General features: G+C 41.8%; 1 protein-coding gene across 3 annotated transcripts in view; it reads left to right on the top strand.

Annotated features, from left to right (window-relative positions):
* Window positions 1-13,894, top strand: part of dachd (dachshund d) — a 92,137-nt gene that overhangs the window by 60,738 nt on the left and 17,505 nt on the right. For 2 of the 3 annotated variants that reach the window (XM_085250410.1, XM_085250408.1), the window contains exons 4-6: window positions 5,907-6,080; window positions 6,217-6,360; window positions 6,523-6,654. In XM_085250410.1, the coding sequence (XP_085106536.1) occupies window positions 5,907-6,080; window positions 6,217-6,360; window positions 6,523-6,654 (450 nt within the window). The remainder of the gene's footprint in view (window positions 1-5,906; window positions 6,081-6,216; window positions 6,361-6,522; window positions 6,655-13,894) is intronic. The other variant, XM_085250409.1, reaches the window with a different exon arrangement.

Raw genomic sequence — 13,894 nt, 5'->3', positions numbered from 1 at the left:
TAATTAAAACAGATGATCCGATGACCACATGCAAACCGATCCCTCCCTACCACCACCACCATCCACCCCTCAACCCCCATCCCGGCTAAACTGATATGATGGCAGAGTGGGTCGTGATTGATAACACTCGTCAATATATTTCATTTCAGGAGCCTTAGTCAAATGACAACTGGTTGTCATTGACTGAAAGCAATCTTTTTAAAAGGGGGAGCCTTTGCTAAGTATCAGATGAAAATGATTCCTCTGTCTGCTTGGGTGTCACTGTCTGTAGGAGCTTTATTGATTGGGCTTGAATATATTGCAGCCGCAGTAGTAACAGCTGCTAGTAATATCTCTCCTCTCCTTCGCCTCTCCTCTTCTGCTCGCAGCACTTTCCGTGCCACCGCTTATTGTGAGTGATCCAGCGTCGGAGCTCCTGCGCCGATTCCGCGGCGATCCTCGGAGTGACGTGTGGCAAATGTGAAGTGAGCCTGGTTCCGACCCAAATTAGTGAATGCCTCCCGTGTCCTAATGTGTCCTGAAGGCCTGGCTGTCTTGGCCAACTGCACACACACACACATACTCCCGCGCATGACTGCGTAAACTAAAACCCACCATTGTGTCGCCCGCCCCGCACGCTCTGTGTTATCAAGCACAAGGATGTTGGCATTGGTTGGTAAAGGTCATTTACTGTAATGAGATTTGCCACATGCAAGCATATGGCTTGATTATTGCCCTGTTCGTTAACATTTTCAGCAAAGAGACAAATAGACAGCTAAAATGGGAAGGGGGGGGTAGCACAGGTGGGGCGGTGGCGAAACGTGTTCAGCACCCCCCACCACCACCACCTAAAAGATAGCGAGAACTTCTTCCACAACAGATCTGTCACGGAGATGATTGATCTTCCAATTTTCATAAGGAATGCGCACTATTAGAGCCGAGGATTTAAATTATCCTATAAAAGTTGCCTGCCTTAGATTTTTATGCGCTTAATGGACAAACACCTCTGTCTGTCTCCTTGATAATTTCTACCACATGTTACACTCCAGCGGTTTGGGTTTGGAAAGCAATTATGTTACCTCATGAAAGCAGAAATGTTTTCTTATCATGTTTTCTTTCTTTTTTTTTTTTGTTACATTTCGTGATTTAGTTCATCAAAAAGTCTATGCCCACCTCAGTTGCGCGTCTTTGCCTTGGCACGTCGAGCGTATTTTGTCTGCTGATGCGTTAATAGCTTGTTATTCATCCAATCGTTACAGCTCTTGGAATGTAAAGCATTTTTCTTTCCCGCATGTGTTTATATGTTCGGCTGGCTTTGCGCCGGCGCGTAACTTTACACAATTATCCATACTGCATCATTGTCTGAGCGTGCGGCCGTGTGTTTTCATGTTTACCTCTCTTTGTTGCTGCAAGATGTATTCGTTTTATGTCCCCGTTTGCAGTGTGCGTGCGTGTGTGTAGGCATACGTGAGTGGACAGCAGGTATTTAACAAAGACAAGATGTTTGCTTTATTATCAGCATTAACTACGTAAACACAAAAAGCTTCAAAGTTTCATTCAATGACACTGAAGGGCTGTGGGTGGCTACATCAAAGCTCGAAACCTTCCCCTCTCCCCCCATTTTAATGAGAAACAGGACTCACCAGCCTTGACTGAACCTGCCATCTGTGTGTGTGTGTTTTCTTGTTTGCCTGTGTGTATATGAATGTGGGACTAGCAAGCACATGGAAGCATGCACTTGTGTAGTCTAAAGTGGCACCACAATTCTAGACGACTTATTTATGGAGGCCGTGTCTTATGTTTGATCTGATGCATACACCCCCCCCCCGGTCCACCTACTCCGTGGCAGGACTTCCTTTTCCCCCCCTTTTTTAAAAAGGGAGATTAACAGTTATAGTAAAGACGACTAGCTGATTAGTGCTATGGAGACCTCTAAATGTCTCGCCGCGTGACAGACACTTTTTCATGAGCCATTCATTTCCTTTTGGGACCAGTGTGCAAATCCTTGATACGACCACAACAAAGACTCTCCTTGTGCGCGCCACCGTCTTTACCTTTGTCGGAGAAATGCATACACAACATGGGGGCATTTTTACAAGCGCAATTAAGAGGGAAAACGGAGATTGTTTTTGCGGCGGCGAGCTGCGTATGGATTGTGCACTGAGTCAGTCCATTTAGCAGCTTTGACTGGAATGGCCCTGTTCAGTTTGACAGATCAGAAGAGGGAAGGAAAAAATATCTCAACACCATGAAAACCAAAGGCTTAGCAGTGAGCAAATCAGCCCTTTGTCTTGTTCAATTCAAATCAAAGGATAACCAGGAATGTTTGTTTGACAACAGCATTTACAATGCATTGTTCTGAAGCCCAGAGCCTCCCAAACAAAGACAGATAGGCTTTAAACAAGTCATTTAATTAGCACCGGATCCCCAGCTTTGGCTGCGCCAACCAATTATACATTCCTGAGGCATGTGCAGGTCCTATTTCACGGGAGTGAGAGGCAGATCCTCTCCAGCCCTGTCTCTTACAGTACATCTCTCCCCTTCCATTTAAGAGAAGGTAAATAGCCCAGACAGACAGCTTCATTAGCCAGCGTCTGAAGAGCGCGGGGCCGATTGTCGCTTAAATAGTGCGCTTTTACTGCAGGCCCAGCCAGCGACCTCCGATCAATTACAGCTGACATTATTGTTTGTCGGGAGCTTTTTTCCTGGACAGAGGGAGTAAAAAACGAGATCAGGCCTGAGCTTTGGCTGGAAATGTAATCTTCCCCCTCTCTTTGGTTCTTTCGCTCCACAAACAATAAATCATTCAGTTGAAGAGATAATAAAGTGCCAAGTAGGAGCTAGTTTAATTTTTGTCAGGGGAAATCTGTCCACAACAGAGTTAAGGGTAAGGGGCCCGGCTGCTTTCTCATCCCATTTTCAATGACAATGGCTTAGCTCCTCTCCTCTTATTTTTCTCCGTAGGGTTAGATGGCCAAAAAGGCTGAAGTTCTGTGTCGATGAGGATTAACTGCGGCACAAATCACCAAAATAAATCACTGCTGGCGTTTTAATCATTTTTTTAAATCGTTCAACAGTCAATCAATCCATTTTTTCCCACTTTTCTTCAAATCTTTTTTTTTAATAAGTAACAAACCTGCCATTAGCCGTGAGGTTTGATTCTGATGTAACAGGTTTTTAATCATGTTGCTACCAAGGGCTGTTTTAATTCATTCAATTCATCCTCCGCGATTCAGATCTTTGCTTATCCATGCGTGAACTCCCAAGCACTGCACGACATAATAGCTGAGCTGTTTATATTGGTATTAAGTGATTTGTAGTTTTAATGATGGTAAATAGGAGTTCACCTTTGCAAGTCCCTCAGGCTTACTTCAGGTAAATTACTCCAAATGCATTGTCTGCCCTTCAGGAAAGAGAGAGGTGGTGGTTGGGAGGGGGGCTTGTGGGAATTCACCTCTCATCAGGTCTGAACTTCTATTTCAGAGATAAACAGAAAACTGACAAATATGTTTCTAACAGTTTGCCCACTGGAATATCTTCACAATATCACAGCGATTAATGAGTCTCTTCATTCTGGTTTTTGAAAAGGACAAAAAAAGAAGCAAAAATCTCTGTTTATTGTTACCTACGTAAAAAAAGTTGTTGCAATTATTCATAGTCCTTTCATTTAAATGAGAATAAAAATCAAGAAAATGAGAAGAAATTGCATATGAATGCGATGAAAACACTCTAACTGTCTTGTGAAAATGCCAGATTCCTTGAATAAATGCATATCCTCCTCACCTGGCTCCTTTCAGCCATAAATAAAAGGATTTGGTGCACCCTTGTTGGCCCGTGGCACATTCCCCTACAGTGGCCTGAATGGGTCTTTATGGGAGAAACATCGCTTTAGGATGGGGTGACAAGAAAGGGGCTGGACGGGCACTGAAAGCGAGACTAATACCCCCTTAGAGCAAACAGAGGTCCTGTGTTTTCGCGCCAGCCTGTCAGTCAGGTGGAGACACATCAATGAAATTCACATGCCATCAAGAGAAAGATATGACAGGGAGATAAGTGGCGGTATGTTACTAACAAAGCGCAGACCTGCGTTATTTTAAGTGACTTTTCACCTCTTTTTCATACTTTATTGATATGGTGAAAATCTACCTTTATGTGTGTGTAGCTGCGTTTGATTGAATGGGCGTAATAGAGACACCTCAAAGGCAGAATAAGTCTCTTCACTCTGGCCCTTGAGTGGCCTTGAAAGGCTGATAGGTAGCCTAGACCTCTCCATGTTGTCCTACAGTAAGTACCCCCGCAATCAGGCCCTCTGTGGTGTTTTTTAATTGAGCTTAGCCTGCTGAGTGGTAATTGATTCAGTCTGAGCTTCAGCAGAGGCGCTGATACAAGGTGCTGCTTGGCTTCCGCCTTTCTTTAATCTCCCCTGCTTTATATTGTTTGGGAATACTTGCCACTGAGAAACTGCATGCCACCTTTCTTATGGAAATCAATGCTTCTTTTGGAAGGAGGGGAATGACAGAGAGGAGTACTTCTCATGTCCTTTCATTTTCAACCAGTGTCCTTCTCTTTAGAGGCTTCGCCATGCAGATCTCCTTGCCCTTTGGCTACTGATGTTTTGTCAAAAAAAGAAGAGTGGAGTTGTTTTGTGGATAGCTTTCTGTAGTGTGCTATCTTTTTTTCTTCCCCTCCTTTTTCTCTACACAGCTTTCTTTTTTTTCTTTTTTACCTTGAACCGGGCTGCCAAGAAAGACAGAAAAAAAAGGAGTTAAAAAAAATCTACAGAGAGGCTCGATCAGATCCAATAGTGTCTATGAGGTTTTCTTTAAAGCATTTGAGGAAAAGCATCTGAGTGGCGGAGGAATGAAACCAAACTGTTCCCAGTCACTTTTGATCCTGCCAGTTCAAAGTCCCTGTAGAGCACGGGCGGGGGGAAGGAGGGGGGTGCCACGGCTGGAGAGGGGAGGGGGATACAGACACCTAGCTTTGACCCTCTGTCTGTGCTCATGTCCTTTGAAAGTTGGCTTGTTTTCATTAAGCCATTCAGAAGTGCAGTTCAGGGCCACTATTTGACTAGCTACAACCCCCCCTCCACCGCACCCCACCCGCAGTATCTTTATTAGACTTTCTTTACATTTTCTCGCTGCTAATGTCTTCAATTTCCCCAATTAGGCGTCTACTGCCAGACAGCAATTGAATAATTTAGAAAATTTGTAAGATATCTCTGATGTTGTAATGGAATAATTTGTGTGTTCGTATAGAGAAAAAAACCCTGAAAATCACATTATTGGGTGAGCTGAATGCGACCTACTCTTTTTTTTTTGTCTCATTCTCTTCTTCTCTTTGTCTCTTGGTCTGCACTGTCGGCGGCTATAATTAGCCTAAAGTCATTGCCGTACTGTAGCCTAGCGCTACTTGTTTGTCATTAGCGCGTTTAACTAGTCATTTGGGTAATGACTTTCAAGATTGCCCTTGTTTTTACCGAGATATTTTTTTATATGTAAATATTGAGAGAATTTCCATAATTTGCCCCTTTTTATTCATCATAGAATAATTGATGCATATTTATTGCAGTGTAAACTTTGGTCTTTGAATGACTGTGTGTATAGTTATCGTCCCCATTTTCTTTATTATTATTGCAGTAGTATCTATTATTAACACGTGCTGTAAAACATTTATGTGTATTGTGTTAACATGGAAAGATACCCGAGACGTGATTAATCTGAATTATTCCTTTCTTTTCCTGGCGCTTGGCTCTGTAAAGCTTTAGTGTTATTGGACACCAATTTTAAAGGGGATCTCAGTGGTGGGAATTACTGATTGCTGAATTAACACCAGCAGGTTCTGAGTTTTCAGCCAAGTTTCCCCTGTGGGTAGCTCACTCATAATATGCATCATTGAGTAACCAACGACCTCTTCCTGTGTCTCAGGCCTGGAACTCCCCTTCATGATGATGCCACACCCTCTGATCCCAGTCAGCCTGCCCCCAGCCTCTGTCACTATGGCGATGAGCCAGATGAACCACCTCAGCACCATTGCAAATATGGCCGCCGCAGCACAGGGCCAAAGTCTGCCCTCCAGAATGGTCACCTCTGTTATAAAGGTAAATTTTTAAAAGAGAAAGCAAGCAATGTCATAATAACAGCTGGCTGCTGTAAACACAGTTCCCTCTTTCTCGTGGCATAACACTCGAGCCTGCGCTGGATATTTATTTTGCATGTGTGGTTTTGTGGCTGTTGGGGTTGCAGGAACGTTTGCCGGACAGTCCCTCCCCTGCTCCTTCCTTAGAAGACCACAGGAGGCCAGGTAGTCACCCATCGTCCCACCGCAGCAGCAGTGTGTCCAGCTCCCCAGCCCACACAGAAAGCTCCTCAGACAGGATACGTACGTATTATATATTGCTTCACAGCACATTTATTAAGACAAATAAAGAAAAAATAAAGAAAAAAAAACCTCTAAAGGGCTTTACAGATTGTACAGATGGAAGGTTTAAGCTCCTGTCTAGCTAATAATGGTTTGGTTTTTTTTGCTGATTTTTTTATGCAGCCGCACACCACAATGGTCTCTCCATGAACCAAGCCTTGCTTGGCCTGTCACCCAACATCGCACCGGGACCTAAAGAGGGAGACCTGGCCCATGACATGAGCCATGAAGCAAAGAGGATGCACGCTGATAAAGGTGAGTCAAGTCTCAGCCCCGTTCTGTTCAGTTCTATGTATGTACTGCCGATTCATAACAACAGTTGCTTCAAGGCACTTTATATTGTACACAATTAAAAGGACAACCCCAGCAATCAGACAATCCCCCTATGAGAGGCACTTAGCAACAGTGGGAAGGAAAACCTCCCTTTTAACAGGAAGAGAGCTCCAGCAGAATTAGGATCAGGGAGGGGAAGCCATCTGCCATGACCATGGGAGACAAGACCAAACACACACTATAGTCGTACAGTAGTGCAGTAGTGACGTATAAACAGGGGAGGAGTGAAAAGAGGTGAGTGCAGAAAACTAGTCCACCAGGAGCTTGAGAGATGGTTCAACAGGAGAGGGGCCTGAGAGCTGAAGGCTCTGCCTCTCATTCTAAGATTTCTTGTTAGAAAGATTTTTTGGGAGAATGTTAGTCTACAACTACATGCTCTATAAGTGTCTGAACAACTGTTTTTCTAATATACTTTAGACTTGAAGGGCTTCAGTCCAGGCATCTGAGCAAGTGTTGTTTAGATGAGGGATATCTTGGCTATCTAGTTTTTCGTTATCAGTGTTTCTTCTAGCCTGACAGAATGTTTTGGAGGTAGGGGAGGGAACTTAGAGCTAGTGAAACATGCCCATATCTGAGGAAACAGATCAGACGAGAGAAGAGAAACTATAGTGTGTCCACAAATGACAGTAAAAGTAGTATAGTTGAAATGAGTCAAGAGCACATAAAGTAAGTAGAAACACAAAATTCTTATGTTATTTGTTGTTTGTTGGGGTTTTTTTTTTTTTACATATTTTTCAGTTTCTCAATTATGTAATTTAAATTCTCGAGAAAGCTGAACAGTTACAGTTTGAATGGCCACAATCTCGGGTATTTCAGTGTGTTTTTCAAACTTCCTGACAGACATTTTTTTAAAATTTACTTCACACAATGCAGATGCATTACTGGGGACTGAAGGAATTGCAGTGATAAGTCTGAAGAAATTTGCATGAACAGCCAGCAAAATTAAGCAATGTTTACTGATAATATTTAAAGGTGCCATCAAGTTAGTGTGGACCTGTAAATCTTCAAGTCTGATATCAGCATACATTAGAAGAACTAGCAAACTACATACATGCACATACTTACATATATGGGACTCACAGTGGGCTAGACAATGTTTATCCAAAGTTTCACCAAGATCAGTCCACTCATCCAGTAGGAGAACATTCAAATCATACATTCATACATACATACAATATATAAGCAATACTTAATTATAATATAATGCCAGCGTCTTCTAGGCAAAATTACCTTCCCTTTAGCTCCATCCATTCCTATTTACTGAGATGCAACTAATTTCTATGAAACAGTGTCAACAAAAAGTGAAGAGATTCTCTGTGGATGGGCTTCATTAACACTCTTACTAAACAGACCATTCACTAGTCTCACTAATAAATGGTGAAATCTCTGTATGTGTGTGTTGTGCGGCTTTTGGTTCTTTGCATTTTTCATCAACTGTTCATCAGATTCTCTTCACACTTGGCAGGTAATTGTGGAGGTCGAGGCAGCGCCATGTGGACTTTTAAGTCGTTGGGATGAGCGCTCCTCACATTTTGAGTAAAAGTTATTTTCTGTTAAAGTTTTACAGCAGTCAGACAGGCAGCTGGAGAACAGGCAAGACAGGCAATGGGCATTGGGCCCAAGGCCATTAGGGAACCCCTGAGGGCTGACAAACTTTACTCCACAGCAATCTCTCAAAATGTGGCAACCGCAGTGACCGCAACCTACTCCCCCTTAAACAAGCAGTTGAGGATTTGCACTGACGTTTCAATAGGAAACCTATCCAGAAGGCCTCCTTCTAGCTATGGCATCTTTAGTGAGCTGCAGGCGGAGCTCATTCTCTCACTGCAGCTCAAAACTCAATCTGTATGAAAGCTTAATTCCACACGATGTTGGGTTGTTTTTGGAATGCTTGGGATGTGCATTTTATCAGCGTAGGTAAAGTATGCAAAATAAAGCCATTAATAAAAATCAAGCTCTTGTTGCACAATCAGGCTAATGTTGGGTATTTTGCATTGAGTGAATGCATCATTAGAGCTGTCCTTTTATAAAATCAGTACTTGCATTGCTCATCTTAGCAGTAATTTAATGCTGTGACATGCATACACAACTGTGAAAAGTAAAGTTAAGTCTTTCAAGGCTATATCATATATCTGCATAGCAGTTTGAGACCAGACTTGCGGAACTGTTGCAGATCAGGTGTGTACAGTATTTTGCTGACCAAACCTTTTCCCCCTGACATGAATGACTGAAGTCACTCTGCTCACTCTGCTGCATATGCCTGTTTTAAATAGGTCATACACTAGTTTGTGTAATTTGTCAAGAGCAGCAAAAAGTTTCATAAACTCAGATTTACTTTTTGTACCAGCAGCAACATTTGCCAGCATTACAACTGTCATCGTTGCACAGATTTCTAAAGAAACTTACAATCCACAAGGGAAAAGTCTGCATGCCATTATCAAAAGAAAAGTGTTATATTTCTAGAGCTTTATGAAAAGGGCCCTAAAAGTCCATTTGAGTCCTTGAATATTGGCAATAAAATTGAGAAATGTTAAACCTTTAATTTAAAGATTGATCCTGCCCTTCATTTGTCATGATGTCAGACTGTGCTGCTGCTTCTATGGCTTCATGTCTCTGTTTAGTGCGCATTGTTGCACAGGCACATAGAAATAAGTTAACTGCACACATGTGTTTTGCTTGTTGGATCTCTTTGAAAGTGTCTTTACCTGGCTTTGGACGTTTTACATTTGCAACATCATATCAGCCCCCTGTAATGCACATGCTGCGATTTAATAACACCCCTGGAGTTCTCTTAATTAACTACAAAAACATTTAATAGTGCAACTAAATGTCAGCTAGGTCTGATTTCCACACAGATTTTGCATCTCAGTTATTTTATTTAATTATTTATTTTTAGATATGATATTTGTTGCCACACATATCAATTGTTTTTAATCTTTCCTACCAAAATAAAATGCAGAATTAGCCGATTAGCCTTTACGCTATTAATTGCTTTTATAAATTCATTACGATGTTGTTGATGAGAATTATGAAGAAGAGGAAAATGAGAAAAGAAGCAGATAGAAATCTACTAAGCATGGCAGATTAAATACAAAATGAAGCAAATAATAGATTTCAGTATTCTCTGTTGGTTTTAGCGGAGCTGTGCTGGGTGATGCAGGGTGGGGTGAGGTTGATAATGATAATAAAACCACTATGGAAATCATTCGGCTGTATGTTCCCTGTTGGCTAGGCTGACGTGAAGATCAGTGTTAGACCTTCACTCACAGGGTGTGAAGCAGTGAATAGTAATAATTAGCAGGATCATGAGCTGAATTTATGGGTCACAGACCGTCTAACTGCACGTGTGCGAGCATATGTGTGTGTGTGTGCGTGCGTGTTCGTATGTGAAACAAGGAGAGATTTGCACTAACGGGGTAACGCAAACAAAGAACGAGGGTTTAACCGAGGATCCGCACACATAAATCAACTGAATGTTTCCTCGGCAGCAGAAATCTTCCTTCTCAGCTGAAGTGCCTCCTCCACACTCAGATAATCAACACAAATGACTCTAATTTCTTCACAATATTAGAGGAGAAAGCAAATGACCGAGCAATCCGCGGCAGTTCTAACTAGTTGACCCGCGCACATCTACTAGCAAACACACGCTGTATTATCTTTGAGATTGTCAATTCCTAATATGTCACTGGACTTGATTAGGATTCTGAGCTCTTCAGTGTGTGCACCAGAGGTCTCGGGCTGTGGAAAACATTTTTATAAAATAACCCATTAATGCAGAGGAGTGCAACTAAATTAGTTACCAATTTGCTGAGCATGAATTAATGAAGAGAGCTTCTCCCGGCTCCCACAGTTGTAATTTTCATAATAACCCCAGACCTTTATTTGGCAGGTTGTTTAGTTTTTTCGTTTGAAGGTTTTCATTAGTCTAATGAGGACTGTGCAAGGGCGAGCAGTCAGCACAATTTACATGAGGAAGCTATCATAATAAATGAGGCAATTTGAATAACATGCACAGGTTTATGCAGCGAGATAAGAGAGATTGTAGCAGCCAAATACAGAGGTAACCAATACATTAGAACCAACTAATAACCAAAGTAATTCCAATAAAAGCTTTAAGTGAAGGGAATAAAATTAATGATAGATATATTGAACTGTAATGATATGATACACGATGCATTGGATTAATAAAATAAATGTGTTCCATTGTTAAAGAGGGGAGAGGCCTCCCCATCCGAAGCTTTGTTTATGGCGAGCTTTTTAATTAGGCCGTTCATCGCATCAGTTTGTTTAGATAAATGAGATAACATTCCAATGGTTTAATGATATCTCTCCACTTGTTTGATCTTTATGATCCTGGCAGAGCATTAAATTAATCTCTTGCAATGCACTCTAAGAAGGGGAGCAGGTTGGCTGCAGAGGACGGATGCAGTGCCCCGGCTCATATGGAGACTATTTAAACAGTCAGACGCCTCAGAGACAGCCCCTATAATGCCTCAGCACTCACATCCTATGAACGTGCCTCATCTTTTTCATGTCATCTCTGGTGATGAAGGACAAAGGCTGTTTGTTGTCGTATAAAACAGACACTTCCCAAAGTTGTGTCACCAAGTGCAGCGCAACCAGATGGTAGGGCTTTTTTTTGCTGTTGTTTGAACGTGATTATTTTTTGTCCAAATTTTGCCAAAGAAGAGAAAAAAAAAAAGAAAGAGATTAGTCGATACGTTGGGGGGAGAAAAAATAAAAAGGCTAGTAGAAAGCTAAGTGTTATCTCACATGTGACTAATTGAATTGCTTCAAACAGAAAGTCTGCGGCGATAGCTTCCGACAAGCCTCTGTCTCGTGAAACAGCAGGTAGCTGACAAACAAGGGGAAATTTGAAAGGTACAGAAGCCTTTTGGCTGTAAACTTACTTTGGACATCAAACACTGGCTATCATTTTATTTCCTTGGGGAAAAGGTGTTTGAAACACAAGCCATATGTACAGTATGTATGTTGAAGAGTTTTCTGTTTAAAAAAAAAAAAAAAAAAAGAAAGAAGAAAAGAAAAGAAAAGAAGAAAAAAAACATGTGGCAGTTTAAGCAATTTCCCATCAACAGCTCTAACCCCCACCCCCAAGTGCAGGTAAACATGCCACATCTCTTTTGCACCGAGCTAAAAATGCCTGACAAGACGTGCAGAGGCAAGTACAGTATGTAAGGCGATTCTGTAAACCATATTTTAAAAGCGGCTGAATCATTAGTAATATGATATTGGCACTTCACTGGTGAATGTTATGTATACTTGTTGACACAACAGGAGATGCGCTCCTAATCTCCTCTCAAGCATAAATGGAAGCCTGTGGTGCATTATGTCACCTAGGTGGTGCATCCTCTCCTATACCTGCTATCATCCGAGCAGTCGGCGATGCACCGTGCACTGGTGTGACCACAATGGACAAAGTTGATTTGTCTCGCCTTTTGTTTGTCAGGACGCTGCTTAGGCGCACTGTCCGCAGCCCCAGCTCGCACTCTCAAAGATCAAACCGAGCAGGTAGAGCTGGGCGATATGAGATTTTTTCATATCACGATATGTTTTTTTCATTTCAGGCGATAACGATATCTATCACGATATAAGCCAAATAACTATATTTGTAAGATTTAAATGTGCCGTTGCTCACAAGTAAAATGTGAAATAATCAGCAGCTTGTTTTTATTTAAATATTTATTTCCCATAATAAGTTCAACAGGGTAGATGTACTTAAGGAACATGAGACTTTTTCAGATAAATAAAGGCAAATATTGCAAACTACACAAAAGGCAGCCACTAAAGCGTTTAAGTTTCAAAATAGAACAAACAAAACAGACTAAATTGTCAATTCCACTTAGAAACAAAATATTAATTCTAAAAATAAATCTTAGTTTGTTTTACAGAAGCACAGACAAAACTGACTAACTTTTGTCAATATCAAATAAACTGAGAACTAAAAGGAAATTCTCAATCTCTCCTTGTTGTATAGCTTAGCTTTTCAAACAGTTTTAACAGTTACTTTAGTCTGACAAAAGCCGAATGACGAATTAGCGCTTCCAGTCAGAGACTGAGGCTACGTCCACACGTACACGGGTATCTTTGAAAACGGAGATTTTCCGTTTTCGTTTTAAAAAATAATCCCGTCCACACATAAAGGCAGAAATGAAGGAAAACGCTGCTATGAACATGCCAAAGCAGCAGGTGGCGCTAGATTCCTAACCGTGCCGAAATGTTGGCCAATCAGAAGTCTAGAAGCCTCGGTGGGAAAAAGTAAACAAAGCTGGGGCATAGAAGCAGAACCGAGTCGTATGTGTGGACGGACAGTAACTTTGTGTATATGTAAGCATTTATTAAACACTGCAGAGAGTAGAATTAACAGTAACAGTATTGTAGAAATTCATTTCACCGAAACAATAACGTGGCGCACAGTGTGACGCATGCACCAGTTTATTGTATTTCCCGACTTGCTTTCGGCACAATTTACAGTGCATGCTACTCTGTTTTTTGTCAGACTTGAAATAGCCGAAATACCTTCACACTACGGAACTTCTATGGCTCTTCCGTTCGACAATCTCTCCGGCATTGGAACCATCATCTGTTTTCTCTTCGGTCACGCTCGGTTGATTTTTCTAGTCGGCACACTCATTTCCTCCATTACCCGCTGGCTGCTTCCCAAACAAACACACGTGCGGCTTGGCACTTGTGCTGTACGTAACAAGTCACGCGACGTGATGCTGCGGCTGTGATTGGTTCGGCTCTGCGCTACTTAATTTGGATTGGCTGACCTTCTTTTTTTTTTTCTTTTTTCTTGAGGACAAGAGCGGCGAGGTCTATCGCGATAGTTTAATTTCTCTATCGAGTCAAAGTTATATCGCGATACATATCGTTATCGTTCTATCGCCCAGCTCTACGAGCAGGTATGAGCATCACAGTCTGTTTCCATACAGCTGCTTTGGCCAAGGACCTGTGGATGCTCATGGGTTCGTGTACAGAGAGCGAGCGAGAGAAAGGGGAACGTAGTTTAGAAAAAAAAAGATGAAAAAAGACAAAAGAGTGATTTCTAGCCTTTGTAGTCTTTGTTCTGCTCCTTCTTTGCATAAGCATTTGCAATGATAAAAAGGCAGGCGGGGGACTCTGGGTCAGGCAAAAGTTTCGG

Source organism: Mchenga conophoros, linkage group LG16, assembly GCF_057382185.1.
Source record: "Mchenga conophoros isolate Kocher_MC1m ecotype Shallow Benthic linkage group LG16, M_conophoros_male_GT1.1, whole genome shotgun sequence".
NCBI lineage: Eukaryota > Metazoa > Chordata > Actinopteri > Cichliformes > Cichlidae > Mchenga > Mchenga conophoros.
Note: the sequence above shows the minus strand (reverse complement) of the source record. Positions and strands in the feature narration are given on the sequence as shown.